Source organism: Lemur catta, chromosome 1, assembly GCF_020740605.2.
Source record: "Lemur catta isolate mLemCat1 chromosome 1, mLemCat1.pri, whole genome shotgun sequence".
In the NCBI taxonomy this organism is placed as follows: Eukaryota; Metazoa; Chordata; class Mammalia; order Primates; family Lemuridae; genus Lemur; species Lemur catta.
The window spans coordinates 163551596-163568481 of NC_059128.1; the positions used below are offsets into that span (position 1 = coordinate 163551596).

The 16886-nt window shown below is 34.5% G+C and overlaps 1 protein-coding gene across 4 annotated transcripts in view; it reads left to right on the forward strand.

Annotated features, from left to right (window-relative positions):
- ANKRD28 (ankyrin repeat domain 28) overlaps positions 1–16886 on the forward strand; it is a 176619-nt gene that overhangs the window by 150200 nt on the left and 9533 nt on the right. For 2 of the 4 annotated variants that reach the window (XM_045538353.1, XM_045538334.1), the window contains exons 15-25: positions 1377–1488; positions 2431–2457; positions 2817–2891; positions 5849–6050; positions 8988–9075; positions 9294–9411; positions 10123–10342; positions 15095–15182; positions 15275–15358; positions 15990–16135; positions 16783–16865. In XM_045538353.1, the coding sequence (XP_045394309.1) occupies positions 1377–1488; positions 2431–2457; positions 2817–2891; positions 5849–6050; positions 8988–9075; positions 9294–9411; positions 10123–10342; positions 15095–15182; positions 15275–15358; positions 15990–16135; positions 16783–16865 (1243 nt within the window). Of the gene's footprint in view, positions 1–1376; positions 1489–2430; positions 2458–2816; positions 2892–5848; positions 6051–8987; positions 9076–9293; positions 9412–10122; positions 10343–15094; positions 15183–15274; positions 15359–15989; positions 16136–16717; positions 16866–16886 lie in introns of those variants that run through there. The other 2 variants (XM_045538360.1, XM_045538343.1) reach the window with 2 other exon arrangements.

Consider the following 16886-nt stretch of genomic DNA (forward strand, 5'->3'; position numbering starts at 1 on the left):
CTGTATAAACAGAGCTTACACACTGCCTGAAACACTAACTTTTACTGACATGCCCTCAGAGCTAGTTTTTGAAACTCCTAAAAAACCAGTCTTATTACTTTAGAGCCAGATTTGGGCTTTGCTTTGTTTTTTATCATAGTAATAACCAGTTTAATGATCTCATTTATTATGCTTGACTCCAGAGAATCTCAACTGTTCATAAATATCAAAATCTTGCTTAAAAGGATGAAAATTTGCTACCATTGAAGATATTATATTAATGTCTGAAAGTAATTCTTAAGAGATATAAAGGGTTTTAAGCAATTTGGCGTTGAAGAAATAAAGGTTAGCACTGAAAGAATGGCCCTCATATGTATATGAGACAGAGTTACTAAAAGATCAGTTACATTGCTTTAGAATTCCTTTTCATTTGTTTTTTATATAATAACTTCAGTGTGATTTTGGAAACTTGAATTTTTAACAAGGAGTATTTCATTGTAGAATTCTTTCCCCTGATAGTGTGACTAATTATTTGGGTAGACATATTGAAATACTAGAAAAATTATCACTGGATAACTATAGACTTGGAATTTGAACATGAGTAGACTTTAGATTATTAAGTTGGCTTTCCCACTCCCACCTAACAGAGGACATTTTACCATAAAGGGGAAATGATTTGCCCAAGATCACTGGTAGCAAACTAATTCTAGAGGCAAGTCTTTTCATTTCTAATTGAGTATCTCTTTTTTTGCTATGGTAACAAAATGTATTAAAATTAAAATAAATTGTGAGCCTTGTAGTGTTTTTTTATATTATTTTCCTCATTTTAATATTAATAGTACAGAAATGAAGTGTCTCTTACGGGAAGGCTGTTCATCTCACCTTCATACCACTTTTATTCTGTTTATACACCTTTCAGTCTTGTTATTTGGTTCATTGAATCCTGACCTTGGTTTCTTGGGGGTTGGTAAAACATCCTTTCTTGAGCTTCCTGATGAGAAATTATACTCATTCTGTGTTCTAGATAGATAAGCAGTAATGTTACCAACATTGTATGATCACCACCACTAGGAGTTTAAATCCTATCAAACATTGTTTGAATGGAGTAGGTGGTGCCATAGATAGTGACTATGTATAGAAGAGCCTTGGAGTATACTGAGCCTTCTGACAGACTTTAGAGGTATCCACTTTGAATCAAGATTCTTTATGAACATTTCATTTGTATTTTTATGATACTTTAATGTCATTTAATGACAGATTATTATAGTATAGGTATATTTATGAATTTTACATTATTTAAGCATAAGAAAAATTGTCAGTTTTAATTTCAGTCTCTCTCTTTATCATTGGTTAAAATGCAGGATTTAGAATTTGTACTATGTTGTTACTGTATATAGGTGCCTGGAATACTTACTAAGAAACGATGCAAATCCAGGGATTCGTGATAAGCAGGGATACAATGCAGTTCATTATTCAGCTGCTTATGGTCACCGTCTATGTCTTCAGCTGGTAAGATTACTGAATTCATGTGGAAGGACTAATGTGAGTTTATAGTTTAATAATGTAACAGAAATGAAAATAAATGGATCAAGAAACAAATTCTGTTTTGCCCTTTAACATATTCAGAATCTATATAGCTCTAAGATTTATACTTGCCTTAGTAAAATATCTCTTATTCCCTTTTCTCTTTCAAAAAAGAAAGGAGAAAGGATAAAAGTAGATCCCTGTAGAGGACTAATTATTAACCCATGTCTGTGTCTATAGCATTTACTTCTCCTACCCCTTTAAATAAATATTTTTCATGAATTTCTGAAGAACTATAACCATGTCTTATGTAAGAAATAAAAGTCCCTATGAGAGGAATGTCTCCTCCTCACATTTAGGGACGTTTGAAAGGCCCATTTATTCACAATCCCTTCTAATAAGGGAGACTCTACTTCTGCAAAGGAAGTTTTTATTTCAACTGTGGTCTCTTTTGGGAATATACATACCGTTCACCCCACTTTGCCAAACCAGAAGGAAAGTAAGGGGCGAGTTAAAAACTACTCACGTGTGTAACCAGTGCTTTAGGTTAAAGATACTCTTATTTAGACTTACCTTATAAATTATATTAAACTTTGCTTCCCTTCAAAGGGAAATAAAATTCAAGAAGAGTGTATATAAAAGAAAAAGAAGGTTGACATATTGAATATAGCACTTAGAATCCTACTGCAAAAATAACATATTCTCTTAGGTTATTATGGATCTTCAGGCTAAAATTTTAGACCTATGTATGTAGATTTGTGGTCTTTTGTAATGTAAAATTGTTTATTTAAAAGACTTAATATCCTTGGAGGCAAAGGAAGCACAGGTTTTGAATAGAAGTTAACAAAGCCCAATGTTAATTAGAGACCTTATATATATGAATACTTTCTAAACTAAATATTTTCATTTTTTTAACCTTTATTTCAGATTGCAAGTGAAACTCCTTTAGATGTTGTAAGTATTAGTCAATTTTTCCTCTGCCAGTTAGAATATTATATTTATTTCTTTGGTCTCATTAGAGCCACAGCTGTTTTTACATATCCATAGGTGCAAAGATAGTGACAGAAATCATGTATGCAGAGGGAGGGAAGGTGTTTACTTGGCGATAGTTAAATAGCATTTCCCCCAAACTTAGTTGATAGCACTTCCTCAAAGCTCTTATTCCATAGTCCTTACCACACTTTGGTGATGATCCTGTTTTATGAACTTGCTGAGTTATCAATTTATACTGTAAATGGATTTGAACTGGGAGGTGGGGAGAAAAATTGCTGAAGTATATCTTTGTGACATTTAAAATGCCTCTTCTTTTTTAGTTAATGGAGACCTCGGGGACAGATATGCTGAGTGATTCAGATAATAGAGCAACAATAAGCCCTTTACACTTGGCTGTGAGTACTACCTTCATAGCAACTTGATGGCTAGTTTACTGAAAATGTCTAATACCTATTTGTGTTGACTCAAACTAGTACCATGAACTTTTGGTGTGTGTAATAGTTATCATAGTTCAAAGTTTAAGAACTTTTTTAATTCAGAGAATTCTTAATGTACTGTTTTCTGGTTTTTGCGTTTGTATGTGTGTGTGTGTGTTGTGTGTGTAAACAGTGGTCTTTGGTCCTTGGTATTCCTTTGAATTTGTCCTCTCAGTGTCAGTCACTGAAAAGGTTAGGGAAGAGTGTGACAATTCTTTAAAGGGAATGAATTACCTTAGGAAATTTCAAGTAGAGCTCAATCTAGCTCTTTCTATATTGAAAAAATTTATTTTTGAAACAAAGCATATTACAGTTGGGGAGGGCAGAGGGGACTTTGAGAATCAGGAGACGAGGTCACTAGCTGTTTGTGAGACGTCTCATTTTAAACATAGTAAAATGCTTATAAGGATGTATCCCTAATTTAATGTAGATCACTACAAGTTCAGTGATCCATTTAATTATTTCTTTTCATATGTACTATTATTTTTTATCTTAATATTCTCCTTGCATATGTTCTAACACTGATACACATACATTGGATTATTTGTTCTTTCTGCCCCCTTCTCCCCACTAGTACTTCTTATCATGTTCTAAATAACTAAGAAGGCATTCTTGAAGCTTTCTGCTTCCTTGCCTTTTGAGTCCTTGAAAACACTGTCACCTCTCCTAGACTTGCATAGAAAGAAGTCTGAAAAGGCAAAGCCAGCATGGAGAAAATAGCTTATTGGTGGCAAGAAGTGAAGTCTGAGCAGATGACTAGATGTTCTTGCATGGTCATCATCATTCTGACCATAATAAAAGCACTGTCATTTCTTGAGCCACTTACAAGGTGCCAGATTATTTCCCCCTCGTGGAGATTCAACAAATAGCATGTTAAAGGGTCCCAAAAGTCTTGCAGTCTGTAGGACTCTCTCACTAGCTTAATGATGTTTCTTTAGAAATTTCACGTTTGTGGGCTCCGTACCCCCCAATTTGGCAAGTTTCTCTTTTTGTGCCTGTACATTAACAATGCACTCTACATTGATAAGTGGTTTTTTCCTCTCTCTCAATTACTTTTTTTTGGGGTCAGGTTTTTTCGTGTGGTGGTTAAAAAAAAAAAAAGCACAAAATTTACCTTCTTGACCATTTCTAAGTCTACAGTTAAATAGTATTAAATATATTCACATTATTGTACAACTAATCTCCAGAATCTTTTCATCTTACAAAACTGGGACTTTGTACCCAATAAACAAATGATTCTGTATTTCCCCCTCCCTTTAGCCCCTGGCAACTACCGTTCTACTTTCTGTTCCTATGAATTTGACTAACCTAGATACCTCATTTAAGTAGAATCATACAGTATTTCTTTTTTTGTGACTGGCTTGTTTCACCTGCCTTAAGGTTCATCTATCTTGAGGTATGTGGCAGAATTTCCTTCGTTTTTAAGGCTAAATAAATAATATTTCATTGTTAAGGAAATGCCACATTTTGTTTATCCATTCATCTGGCATTTGACACTTGAGTTGCTTCCATCTCTTGGCTATTGTGAATAAGTGCTGCTGTGAATAAGGGTGTATTGAATAGTGTTTTTAAGCTGAAATGGAAATTTTGTAATTTAGTAATTAGGCTCAGTGAAATGTGATTACGCCACCACTTTTGCATTTTGTATCTATCTCTAGGAGGTTTTCAGAAGTTACTTGAAGTAGTTTTTCGTTCCACATGCTCCCATTCAGGACAGCTCAGTGCAGTGAAAACATACTGGCCAGAGGCTCAGGGAAACTGGCCTTTATTCATGTCTTGCTTCTAGACATACAGGCTCCTCTCCATCCTATACAAGGACATTGTGAGAGGAAGAGTCCTATGGCAAATCATCATGGCTCCTTGTCATCCTTATTTTCTCTCCTTTTTATGCAGTCATCTACATATATTGTGGGGTTCCTCAGAGTTCATTCTTTTAATAGCATAATTTCATTGACCTGGTATTGAGGAGCAAAGTTAAATGTGGTCTGAGAACCGTAGAATTCTGTAATCAACAGTCACTTTAATCTTTGAGGTAGTCAAGCTTGTGATAGTCAACCCTTCTACCACAGAAACATCAAAGAGATCAGTAAGGCCCACAGCAAATTTATCTCTTGCTGGTATTTTCCATAAGAAATGGCTTTATGGTCCCTTGAAGCTTATTATTACTTCATGTCCTGCTCAGCATCTAGTCCAGTGTAAATAATATGTGCTCAGTTGACATGTTGGATTTTGAAATGAATTATCTGGGAAGCCCCTTTATCGGACTGGGTAAAGAAGGGGGCTTCAGTCTGACAAATCTTCAATCCTTACTCTTATATAGTTAGGAAAATGCCTGGTATGTGGCAGATACTCAAACAGCTCAGTTAATAAGTATTTCTTTCCTAAAAGAAATGCTTATTTTTGAGCTATAGCACATTATGAGGTGTAGGGGTAGTCACTTTAATTTGAAAAATCAGAAGATTCAAGCACTGACTCAACTCAAGTTGCTGGCCCTCTCTGGAGTTAATGTAGAGCACTGAACTGTGATTGAAAAGGTAGGCTTTGGTATCATAGACTTAGAATCAAAGCTTTAAATTAATTCATGTCACACATCCATTGAGTTTTCTGCCATGAACCAAGCATTGTGTATTCATAAAAAGATTACCTGTCATTTGAACTTTTATTATTTGAAGAATACCTGTTCCCTAACATTGTAGACTACTATGTTTATTGTTAGAAAAATGTATAGTTAACTTTCTGAATTCTGAGTACTGAAGTTTTGAATTATCTCAAATAAAATAATGTGAAGATAAGTTTGCTTATTTACAGTTTTTAAACTATTTGGAAAGTCAGTCTAAATATATATTTTTTTAATTTATATTTTTATTTATTTTTAGGCCTATCATGGTCACCATCAAGCATTGGAGGTGTTGGTACAGTCTTTGTTAGATCTTGATGTGAGAAATAGTAGTGGAAGAACACCCTTAGATCTTGCAGCATTTAAGGGCCATGTTGAATGTGTGGATGTACTCATTAATCAGGGAGCCTCAATTTTAGTAAAAGATTACATTTTGAAGAGAACACCTATACATGCAGCAGGTATGCCAAATATTATGCTTGATTTATTTGCCACCATCTAATATTCTTCTCTTTTTCTATTTCCAGTATATAGTATTGCTAGTAATTATCTTAAAGTTTTTTACTTTAAATGGTTGAATGATTGTGTTCTTGGGGGAAAATCAACAGCAAGACTGTAATCACTTAAAAAATCATTGTCTGCCTTAGAAATTACATTTATGTAATAGTTTAACTTCTGAAGTTCTTTAACAATTTATAAGCATTTTGACTTATTTTACCAGTGTACTGCATTAAACATTTATTCAGACAGACTTATAGAACCCCTACTTTATGCAAGAACTACTCGATGTTGTGATTTATGAAGTAGCAGATATATTATAAATGCAAAGATCTATAACCAAGTCATTGAAATGACTTGGTACTGGCTGTATATCACTAGTAGATGCAGATTCACAACTATCTACAGGAATTAATTACTACAAGGTAGTATTCATTTTAAATAACCAAGACTGGTGTAATTGAAGAAATCTTAGGCAAGTATTTTTCGTATCCCCAGTAGGCTATCTTTATGTGATTAGATTCAGTTCATTTAGTCTGTTTTTATAGAGTGACCTTAAGAATACATTTGAATATACATCTTGGATTTTATTTCTAGTTTTTTGGGGGAAGCTTGCATTTTAGAAGACTATTGATTAAACACACCCACCGTTGCTCCCAGAGCAGCCTTTCAAAACTATCAAGCAGGCTTCAGAGATAAATATTTTAATGATGGAGATATACACACACAAACACACACACACACACACACACACACACACACACACACGCGCACGCACTTCATGGTTTGAACAAGAGGTTAAAATGCTATCACTTTCTATTATCTTATTCTGAAAAAAAGTTGTTATATATCAGTCTACAAAGTTGACTTCCAAGTCCCAGCTACTTCCCAGCTACTTGGAAAGCTGAGATGGGAGGATCACTTGAGCTCAGGAGTTTGAGTACAGCCTGGGCAACATAACGAGACCCTGTCTCTAGAAAAATTTAAAAATAAAATATAAATACAAATATGTATATATCAGTCTACAACTAGAAGAATTATGTTGCAACAGATTATAGGCAGAACTAATTTAAAGCTTTATGGAGTAGTTATACTCCTAATAGATAAATATTGAGCTAAGACACTACAGCAGTAGCTGGCTGATGCCATATAGTCCAGCATAAGTCCTACCTACAAAAAGAGAGCCAGGATACTGTTAGTGCCTGCCTTTTCAATAAATGCAAGCCTTGGTTATATGGATGCCTTTCAGACTTGGAAGTCTGCTAGGGAACATCTTATTATTCCTAAGTCATGAAAAGAACACTGAGATTTTTTTTCTAGAGGTTAACCTTCACATCCCCATGGTGATGCTAAGCCTGGTGTTTGATGTTGAACTTATAGGACACAAATACTTATCAGTAGCTACTGTGCACTGTGATTTTTAAAATGATGGGCCAAATAGGATCTCCTTGAACCATCCCCAAGTTTTATAAGAACTGCTGGCAGAGTGCAGCATACAGATTGGGCTAGGGTGGGAGGGGTAGTGATTTTGAGCCACAAGTCATAATTAATAACTTAAAATTTATAATAATACAGCTATCAGAAAGTACTGTAGAGACCAGGCACAGTGGCTCATGCCTGTAATCCCAGCACTTTAGGAGGCCAAGATGGGAAGATCACTTGAAACCAGGAGTCCTAGTCCAGCCTGGGCAATAGAATGAGACTCGGTCTCTACAACAAAAGGAAAAAGAAAAGGAAAATTATCCGAGCATGGTGATGTGCTCCTGTAGTCTCAGCTACTCGAGAGGCTAAGGCGGTTGGATCCCTTGGGCCCAGAAGTTCGATGTTACAGTGAGCTGTGATTACACTACTGCACTCAAGCTATCTCAAAAAAAAAGAACTATATTAATAGAATATTCAGCACCTAGCTTGCTTTCACCAGTTTTGGCATCTTTTACTTAGGAGGAATAGTGATAGACATTGCTTTCTTCATCATTATATGCAAAATATATTTTTCTTAAATATTTCTTTTAAACTTCAAACTTCATTATATATGAGTAGGACCTGAATTTTGCAGGGGATTTATTTTAAAATTTTTCTGTTTTCTTTAAGCTACTTCTGTACTATTACCCATTTTATGCATTTGGATTTACAAATATATTCTTTAGATGTATCATTTTTCTTTTACTATATATATATATATCTCATTTGAAATTCTTTCAGCCCTAAGTAACAGAGTACTTTAAAAGTGGCTTAAGTGACCAGCATTTAGTCTCTCACGTAAAATGCCTGAAGATAGATACAGTTCCAGGGTTGGTTGATTCTGCAGTGGTGCCAGAGCTCTGGACCATTCTCTATTCTCTTGCCTTTGCATTCATGTCACAAATGGTTGCTGCTACTTTACAGGATCGTGTCTAAAATGAGAAAAGAAAAAGGGTAGGGGTTCATTGTCAGGGATAAAAGGATTTCCTAGAAGCCTTCTAGACTACTGAGCCTTTCAGTGGTCAGGTCTCAAACATGTGCTCACCTCAAAACTGATCACTGTCTGAGGCGAATGGAGTGGTTATGATTGACTTGGTCTAATCATGGTATCATCCCTTGACTAGAGGCAAGCCACTCTTCCTGACCACATTGCCAGAGAACTAAATAAAATGAGCATTCTTTGTTTAACAAGGCAGATGATTAAGGATGGGTGCTGTAAGCAGCCTGACTTCCATGATTTGCCATGAAGAATTTATATCAATTCAGTTTTAATAACCAAAGGCAATAGAAACCTTCTTTGTACCTATAGTTTTCATTCTTGCATACTAAATTCAGTGAAACTATCCCAAAATTAAATTCTAGAAGATATGCTCTCAGGTAGACATTTTCTATTTTATCATTATATATAATTACTGAAATTTTAAAATTTCACTTTACAGCAACTAATGGTCATTCAGAATGCTTACGGCTATTAATAGGAAACGCAGAACCACAGAATGCAGTAGACATTCAAGATGGAAATGGACAGTAAGTTTCAATAATTTTTAAATTATTTTTAGAATGATTGTTAATCTTCATACTTTTGCTCCTATTTTAGTAAGTCTTTCATAGTATGTAACTGAGTAACATCAAACATAGTTTTTTAATTTAAGTATACATTAAATTAGTGTCACAAAAGGCATATTTAGAAAACCATAGAATATAGTCCTAAGTGATAGCATAAACCTATTCCTGTTGTTTCTCAGAACGCCTCTGATGCTGTCTGTTCTTAATGGGCACACAGACTGTGTTTACTCACTGCTAAACAAAGGAGCAAATGTAGATGCCAAAGATAAATGGGGGAGGACAGCACTACATAGAGGGGTAAGCAAAATTATTCTCATTTCCTTTCAAAAACCTTTTCTGACCTCATATTACCTCGAACTGAACCTAGGTTATGTTTATTTTTCTCCATTAAATTTTTTATGAAGTAATCTTTACTATTTCCTTTAGTATCTTAGTTTTTAAATGCTAATTTTGAACAATCACAAAGTACAACTTAATCCAGAGAACGATAATGTTAGAACAAAATTTTAAAACCTTGAGTAGAATTAATGTCCGTTTGACTTTTTCCCATTATCTTACCGATTCTTAATACATTTTTATCTTTCTTACCTTTGAAATATTATTTTCATTGAATTACAAGTTTCTCTCTTCCTGTTTTTTGTACAACTTGTGTTTTGACAAAGTTGTTGCTTTAACTGAGTTTTTTTAATTTCAGGATATTGCAGGGGTACAAACGTTTAGGTTCCATATATTGCCTTTGCACTGCCCTAGTCAGAGCTACAAGCGTGCCCAGCCCCCAGACAGTGCACACTGTACCCATTAGGTGTGAATATACCCACCCCACCCCCCACTAACTGAATTTTTAAACCACTTCCAATAAAAATACAGAATTACTCAGAAAATGATAAATGGCCTTAATTGATAGAAGGGTATGGGGAGTATGGACTTGAAATTTTTTTAATTAGCTAAAGTTGGCATGTAGTGTTTAACATAATATATTTGACTAGATGTAAATTATTATTCTTTCAGGCAGTTACTGGCCATGAAGAATGTGTAGATGCATTACTTCAACACGGTGCTAAGTGCTTACTTCGGGATAGCAGGGGCCGGACACCTATACATTTGTCAGCTGCCTGTGGACATATTGGTGTTCTTGGAGCCCTTTTGCAGTCAGCAGCATCTGTGGATGCAAATCCAGCCATAACAGACAATCATGGATATACAGCACTTCACTGGGCTTGCTACAACGGTTAAGTATACAGATATAAACCTGTATTAAATCCTATTATGTGCTGAGAAGAGACAACTAATTATAATACATTCTGATATTAATGAGAATGACATATTTATAAGGCAAACTTAAAAGTTTAGATTTGTAGGAAGCTTAGGAACAATCTACTATATAGTTATAGCTCACTCCTGTTGTCATGCTTTTAAAACTGAGTAGTTGTCAAAGGTGTTTTGAGATAAGCCATGAAATACTTTTGAAGTTTTTCTTAGACCTTTATTTCAGCAAATATTTTGCCCTTTTAAGAAGTTTTTGCAATATTTCCACTGCTTTTATATAGAATGCTTATATTTTGATAATTGTTTTTACTTTGTAAATACACTTGTATTAGGAAAAAATGACCAACGTTAGGAGAAACAACGAAATGCATCACGTTCTAAACTGAAATCTCTGTATGTTTATTCTGAGTATATCACAATATAAGATCCTTACATAAACCCTAGTAGATCTTAGAATTAGAAATTTTAATGGGTTAACTTTGCTACATGGTTAGAACAGACTTAACTTTTGGCTTCCTTGAGGCTCACACTCACAGTAATCCCTTTTACAGACCTCACAAAAGGTCATTCAGGGAAACATAAAGCTCTTTTTAAGGAATAGATGTTAAAATGGAGTTTGACTTACAGAATGTCACAAATTAAAATTTAAATAATGAAGCAAATTGGGATACTAATATTTTCCTTGTGCAGACCCAGAGATTTTATCATCTTAGGAAACACTTAAATGTATTACATATAGTGCAAGCATCATTCCTATCAAAGTTTGAGGTCAAGGCTTTCTTTAGCAAAGAAATAAGAGGATTTTAAAATTTGTTTTGAATTTCTCTGTAGCTTTGAAATAAATGTTAAGTTATGACAGCATATCTACAAAGCTGTAGTCCACAGTTCTAACAACTTTCCCTCAAAATGTAGAGAAAATATAAATTGTATCTTCAGTTAAATATCTATTTGCTAAAATAGGTTAAGTATAGTAAGTATCTGTTCTACAGCCATCTAACTGCCTTTACCAGAGAGTTGAGGTTTTCGTTCTGTAGGATGCCGCTTCGTGGTTCTTTTCACTGGGAGCCATTCTGACAAATAATGTTGTTGAGTTATGGTGAAAGAGGAGAAATCTGAATCTTGCAGAATTACTATTAAATGTTTCCACAAGTATTTCTGATATATACTATTTTGATTTTCATATTAATCCTATGCCAGAGTTGAGAGTTCCATTCTTTTGTTGTGAGAAAGTTTTGGGCTTTTCTTAAAGATGGTCCCGTGACAACTATTGGTCATCTTCAACTGAGTACTGATGGTACTATAAAAAACTTGAATAGTCACATCTATTGCTAATTCAAAAAGTTTAGTTTACTTGGTTTCCATTTTACTACCTCAGATCCTTAACCAGTTTTGAAAACTATAAAACCTTTGGAATTTGACTTCTCTTTTTCCCATTTCAACTTAATAAACCTGTTTTGTTTGTTTGTTGGTTTTGTTTTGGTTTTTTTTTTTTTTTTTTTAGAGACAGGTCTAGCTATGTTGACCAGGCTGGTCTCAAACTCCTGGGCTCAAGCAATCTTCTTGCTTCTGCCTTCCAAAGTGCTGAGATTACAGGCATGAGCCACTGTGCCTAGCCTAAAACCTGGTTTTTAATGAGTGTAGTGAAGTGTCCAAACAGTGTTAAATCAAAAAAGATGCTGTATTTTGCTGTTGATATTTGATATGTTTTTATAGTGTGACTTAACATTTTACAAGTATAAGGAAAACCCAAAATATCTAATATAGTGGGAAAACATCCACAGATGTGTGATCTTTGTTTATAAAGTCAGTGAGATAAAACTATTTTGAAGCAAAGATTTACTCTGCTTGATTTTTTTAATATATCAGTGAGAATTAACTATCGGAAAAATCACACAGTGAAGTTTTTTTCCTCAGGTAGAGCATTTAGTTGTAAATATACTGCCATAACTGTCCTTTGGAGAATTGCTCTGTATTATAACATTTCTTAACAGGTCTATATGTAGAACACTGTTTCCCTGAAGTGAGTTCCTACTCTATTACTGCTAAATTTAGACTCTGTAAGGCATTTTGTACAAGAGAATTTTGCAGGAACTACATGCCTGGTTACCATTTGAAGATCATAACAGATGTGTCTAATTTTGAGACTGTAGCAAAATTGTGATTCTGAATTGAGCTATAAGGAGTTAAATGGTGTGTTGGCTACGTGCAATAAGAGACTATACAGACAGCCTAAAATTAATGCCATACTTATAGCCATAAGCCTATTTTATAATTTGGCATTCTGAAAGTAGAATATGTAAAATGGTTTTACTTTGACTAGTAGTAATTATTGTACAGCTGGAAAGAAGGTTGGAAGCACTCTCCAAAAGAACAGAAAACAACCTTTCTCCCAAAATTAAAATGAAGTGATAGCCAAGTTTTAGAAAAAAACAGGCTGAAGTTTAAAATTTTAGTTTATATAGTCATTATTCATAGAAATTGAGTACTCACCTTATTTGTTCCTTTTAAAAATTTATTAATTTTTATGAAGCTCTAAACATCTTCAGAAAAGCCTTCCAAAACATCAAAAGGTGGATGGATCAGTTGTATATTTCATAAACTATGATACAAAGTGATGAGATTGTCTGCTTGGTATCACCCAGTATTGATTTCTGTAGGTAACCAAGAGCCTGAAGGCTCCCTTTTTCTCAGTCTGACTCTACTCAGATAGTGGTTCTCAAATCCTTTGGTCTCAGGATCTGTAGGGTTATAGCTATTAATATTGACTGTATTAGAAATTGGAACTGTGAAATTTAAAAATTTATTTCTTTAAAAATAATAAATCTATTTTGTTAATATAAATAACATTTTTATGAAAAATAACTATTTTCTAGAACTTTTTTAAATGAGAAGAGTGGTAAATTCTCTTTAATGGCTAGTTTAAGAGAATAGTTCAATTCTTATATATCTGCAGCTGTATTCATGCCTTTGCAATATCATCCCAGGGTTCTCCAAGCCACACCTTAAGAACCCACATACGAGGAGAATGGGAGGCTCTTAAGTCAATACTGGATGACTTTCCATTGCTATCTTAATAATAAGTTAACATTTGGAAAGATAGAATTAAAGCAAAATTTCTCAACCTCAGCACTATTGACATTTTGGGCCAGATAATTGTTTGTTATGAGGGACTGCCCCATGTATTGCAAGATGTTTAAAAGCATCACTAGCTTCTACCCATTAGATGCCAGTAGCACTTTCCTATCCTCAGTTGTGATAAGCAAAAATATCTCCAGATTTTGCCATTATTTTTCTGGTAAAAACAATTACAGAATAAAGTTTAAGTTGAACTGTTGTTTGAGAATGTTAGGGTAATTATGCTACAGGTGGTGGCTTATTCCTGTAATCCCAGCACTTTGGGAGGTGAAGGTGGGAGGATCACTTGAGGCCAGGAGTTAGAAACTAGCCTGGGCCAATATAGTGGACCCTATCTCTACCAAAAAATAAAATAAAATAAATAAATAAGTAAAATAAACTGGCAAGTAGCAATACCTAAAAATCATTTATCATATACTGATACTGTGAAACTCTTTGGAACATTAAAGAATAACATTTCTATATATGCTCTTATGGAAGGAATAGATAACAATTCAGTAAAAGCAAGTTGCAGCCTTTTTGTTATGACAAGGGGTCCGTCCGTTTGTCATCTGTGGCTAATGTGTCTTGCTCTTGCTCTATAATCCTGTCCTTCTTTCCTCCATAAACCTCATTTCATGCTTAAGGGAAAAAAAGCAAGCTGCAGAACAAAACATGCCATTTCCATAAAAAATGAAAGTACAGGCTAGGCTCCATGGGCTCAGGTCTGTAATCCTAGCACTCTGGGAGGCTGAGGCAGGAGGATTGCTTGAGGTTAGGAGTTCAAGACCAGCAAGAGCAAGACCCCATCTCTACTAAAAAACAGAAAAAACTGAGGCAACTAAAAATAGAAAAAGTCAGCTGAGCGTGGTGGCACGCGCTTGTAGTCCCAGCTACTCAGGAGGCAGGAGGATCCCCTGAGCCCAGGAGTTTGAGGTTGCTGTGAGCTGGGCTGACGCCATGGCACTCTAGCCCAGGCAACAGAGAGAGACTCTGTCTCAAAAAAAAAAAAAGAAGAAAGAAAGAAAGAAAGAACATTCATTCCTTCTTATCCATGGGGGATTGATTCCACAACCTCCTGTAGATACCAAAACCCACAGATGCTCTCAAGTCCCTTATATAAAATAGTGTAGTATTTGCATATAACCTACACACATCCTCTGGTATACTTTAAATCATCTCTAGATAATTTATAATTCCTAATACAATGTAAATGCTATGTAAATAGTTGTTATACTCTATTGATTAGGGAATAATGACAAGGAAAAAAAATCTGTACATGTTCAGTACAAATACAGCCATCCATTTTCTCCCCCAAATGTTTTGTGTCTGCAGTTAGTTGAATTCATGGATGGCGGAACCCACAGATTTGGAAGGCCAACTGTATGTTTGTGTGGGTGCACTTGTATATGCCTAGAAGTTTTCTGAAACTATTTAATATTAAGTTACCAGTGGTTACAGTCTGGAGAGTGGACCGGGGAGATAGGATAGGGGCAGGGACTTATACTTCTTCCCTTTAAACACTTATATATATTTTCAATTTTTGCTAATACCTTTTTTAAAATTTTAATAGCTGGGGTTTTTTTTTTTACTTCTTTAGGTCATGAGACATGTGTAGAACTTCTTTTAGAACAGGAAGTTTTCCAGAAAACGGAAGGAAATGCTTTTAGTCCATTGCATTGTGCCGTGTAAGTAAATCCAAAATAAATCAGATTTGGTTTGAGTTTTTAATAAAAATAAACCATTGCTGTGAGAGTGATCACTTTGTTACCTTACACAGGATAAATGACAACGAAGGTGCTGCTGAGATGTTAATTGATACATTAGGTGCCAGCATTGTGAATGCCACAGATTCAAAAGGAAGGTAGGAATCCAGCTATGTAGGAAATAGTTTTACTTGAAACAGGAAAAAATTTTAACTACTTACCCTAGTGTGTGAAAATTTATAGAAAACCCATTATTAATTGAAAGTTGATTTTTGTGTTTACAAGTATAAATTGTTCTAAAATCTTATTTTTTGCATTATATAAAATGCTTTTCTGTTAATTTATAGTTTTTAGCCAGTCTCTCTTTTTTAAAACTATTTTTTGAAGGATTTCACCCTTTTTTAAGATGTTATATTTATTACCCAAAGATCATTGTTTAACAAAGTTAACAGTTTTCTAAATAGGAATAAAGGCTAGAAGAGAGTCCAGCAGTTGTGATAGGTGGCAATACTTGGATCAGGATTAATTTGCTTCAAATTTCCCTTTAAAAATGTAATGTTTATTTTAGCAATTTTATAAGTAGCTTAATTAAGGCCTGTTATGTTATTGAAAGTACAGATTTTTTGGCAGAAATTAGTAAGCTCCATTAAGCTTATTTGTATCCAGTGTTTTTATAGCCTAATATGTAAACCCTTAAAAATTGCTTGTCATAAATTAAAGAACAATTTTTTTTTGCAATGTACATAACATTCAGATTTAGTCGGGTATTTCAATTTCTCTATATCACAGAACTCCTCTTCATGCAGCCGCCTTCACAGACCATGTGGAGTGTTTACAGCTGCTGCTGAGCCATAATGCTCAAGTCAATTCTGTGGACTCTTCTGGGAAAACACCTCTTATGATGGCTGCAGAAAATGGACAAACGAATACAGTTGGTAAAGCAACTGTTTAAGAATTTTATTTTTCTAAGCATGTATATCACTTATGTATAACTTAGATCCCAAGCCTTCTGACTTCCACTAGTTATTGCATCATTCCTAAGACTTAAAAACCTTTTACCTGCTTGCAACCCGCATTTTCATTTAGGGACACAATGTTTTAATTTGCCCTTACTGATTGAAGAGTCTACTTTACCAAGGCAGTGTACCATAGTGGTTAAGAACACTGGCTCTGGAATCGGATTGCCTGAATGTGAGTCCTAGATCTTTCAGCTAAGTGACCTTATGCCTCAGTTTTTTCATTTATAAAATGAGAAAAATAACTACCTGCTTTGTACGGTTATTATGAGGGAAAATAAATTATTATAAATCCAGAGCACATGAAAGAGTATTTGAAATTTAGTGCACACCCGCAAAGTAAATGTTAATTGCTGCTATTAGTGTCTGTGATTTACACAACAATATAATTATCCTATAAATCTACTAGAGTATGTATACATTATATATTACAATATTTTTCTTGCACTTAAATTTTTGCGAGAGGGATATTTTTTGCTTTATATTTTCGTTTCTCTACAGTGAGTTATTGGTAATCTAAGAAACATGTTCATAAACATAAGAATTGATGCACTTTTTCCTCCCAGAGATGCTGGTTAGCAGTGCTAGTGCAGATCTGACTTTACAAGATAATAGTAAAAACACCGCCCTCCATTTGGCTTGCAGCAAGGTATGTACACATTTTAAAGAC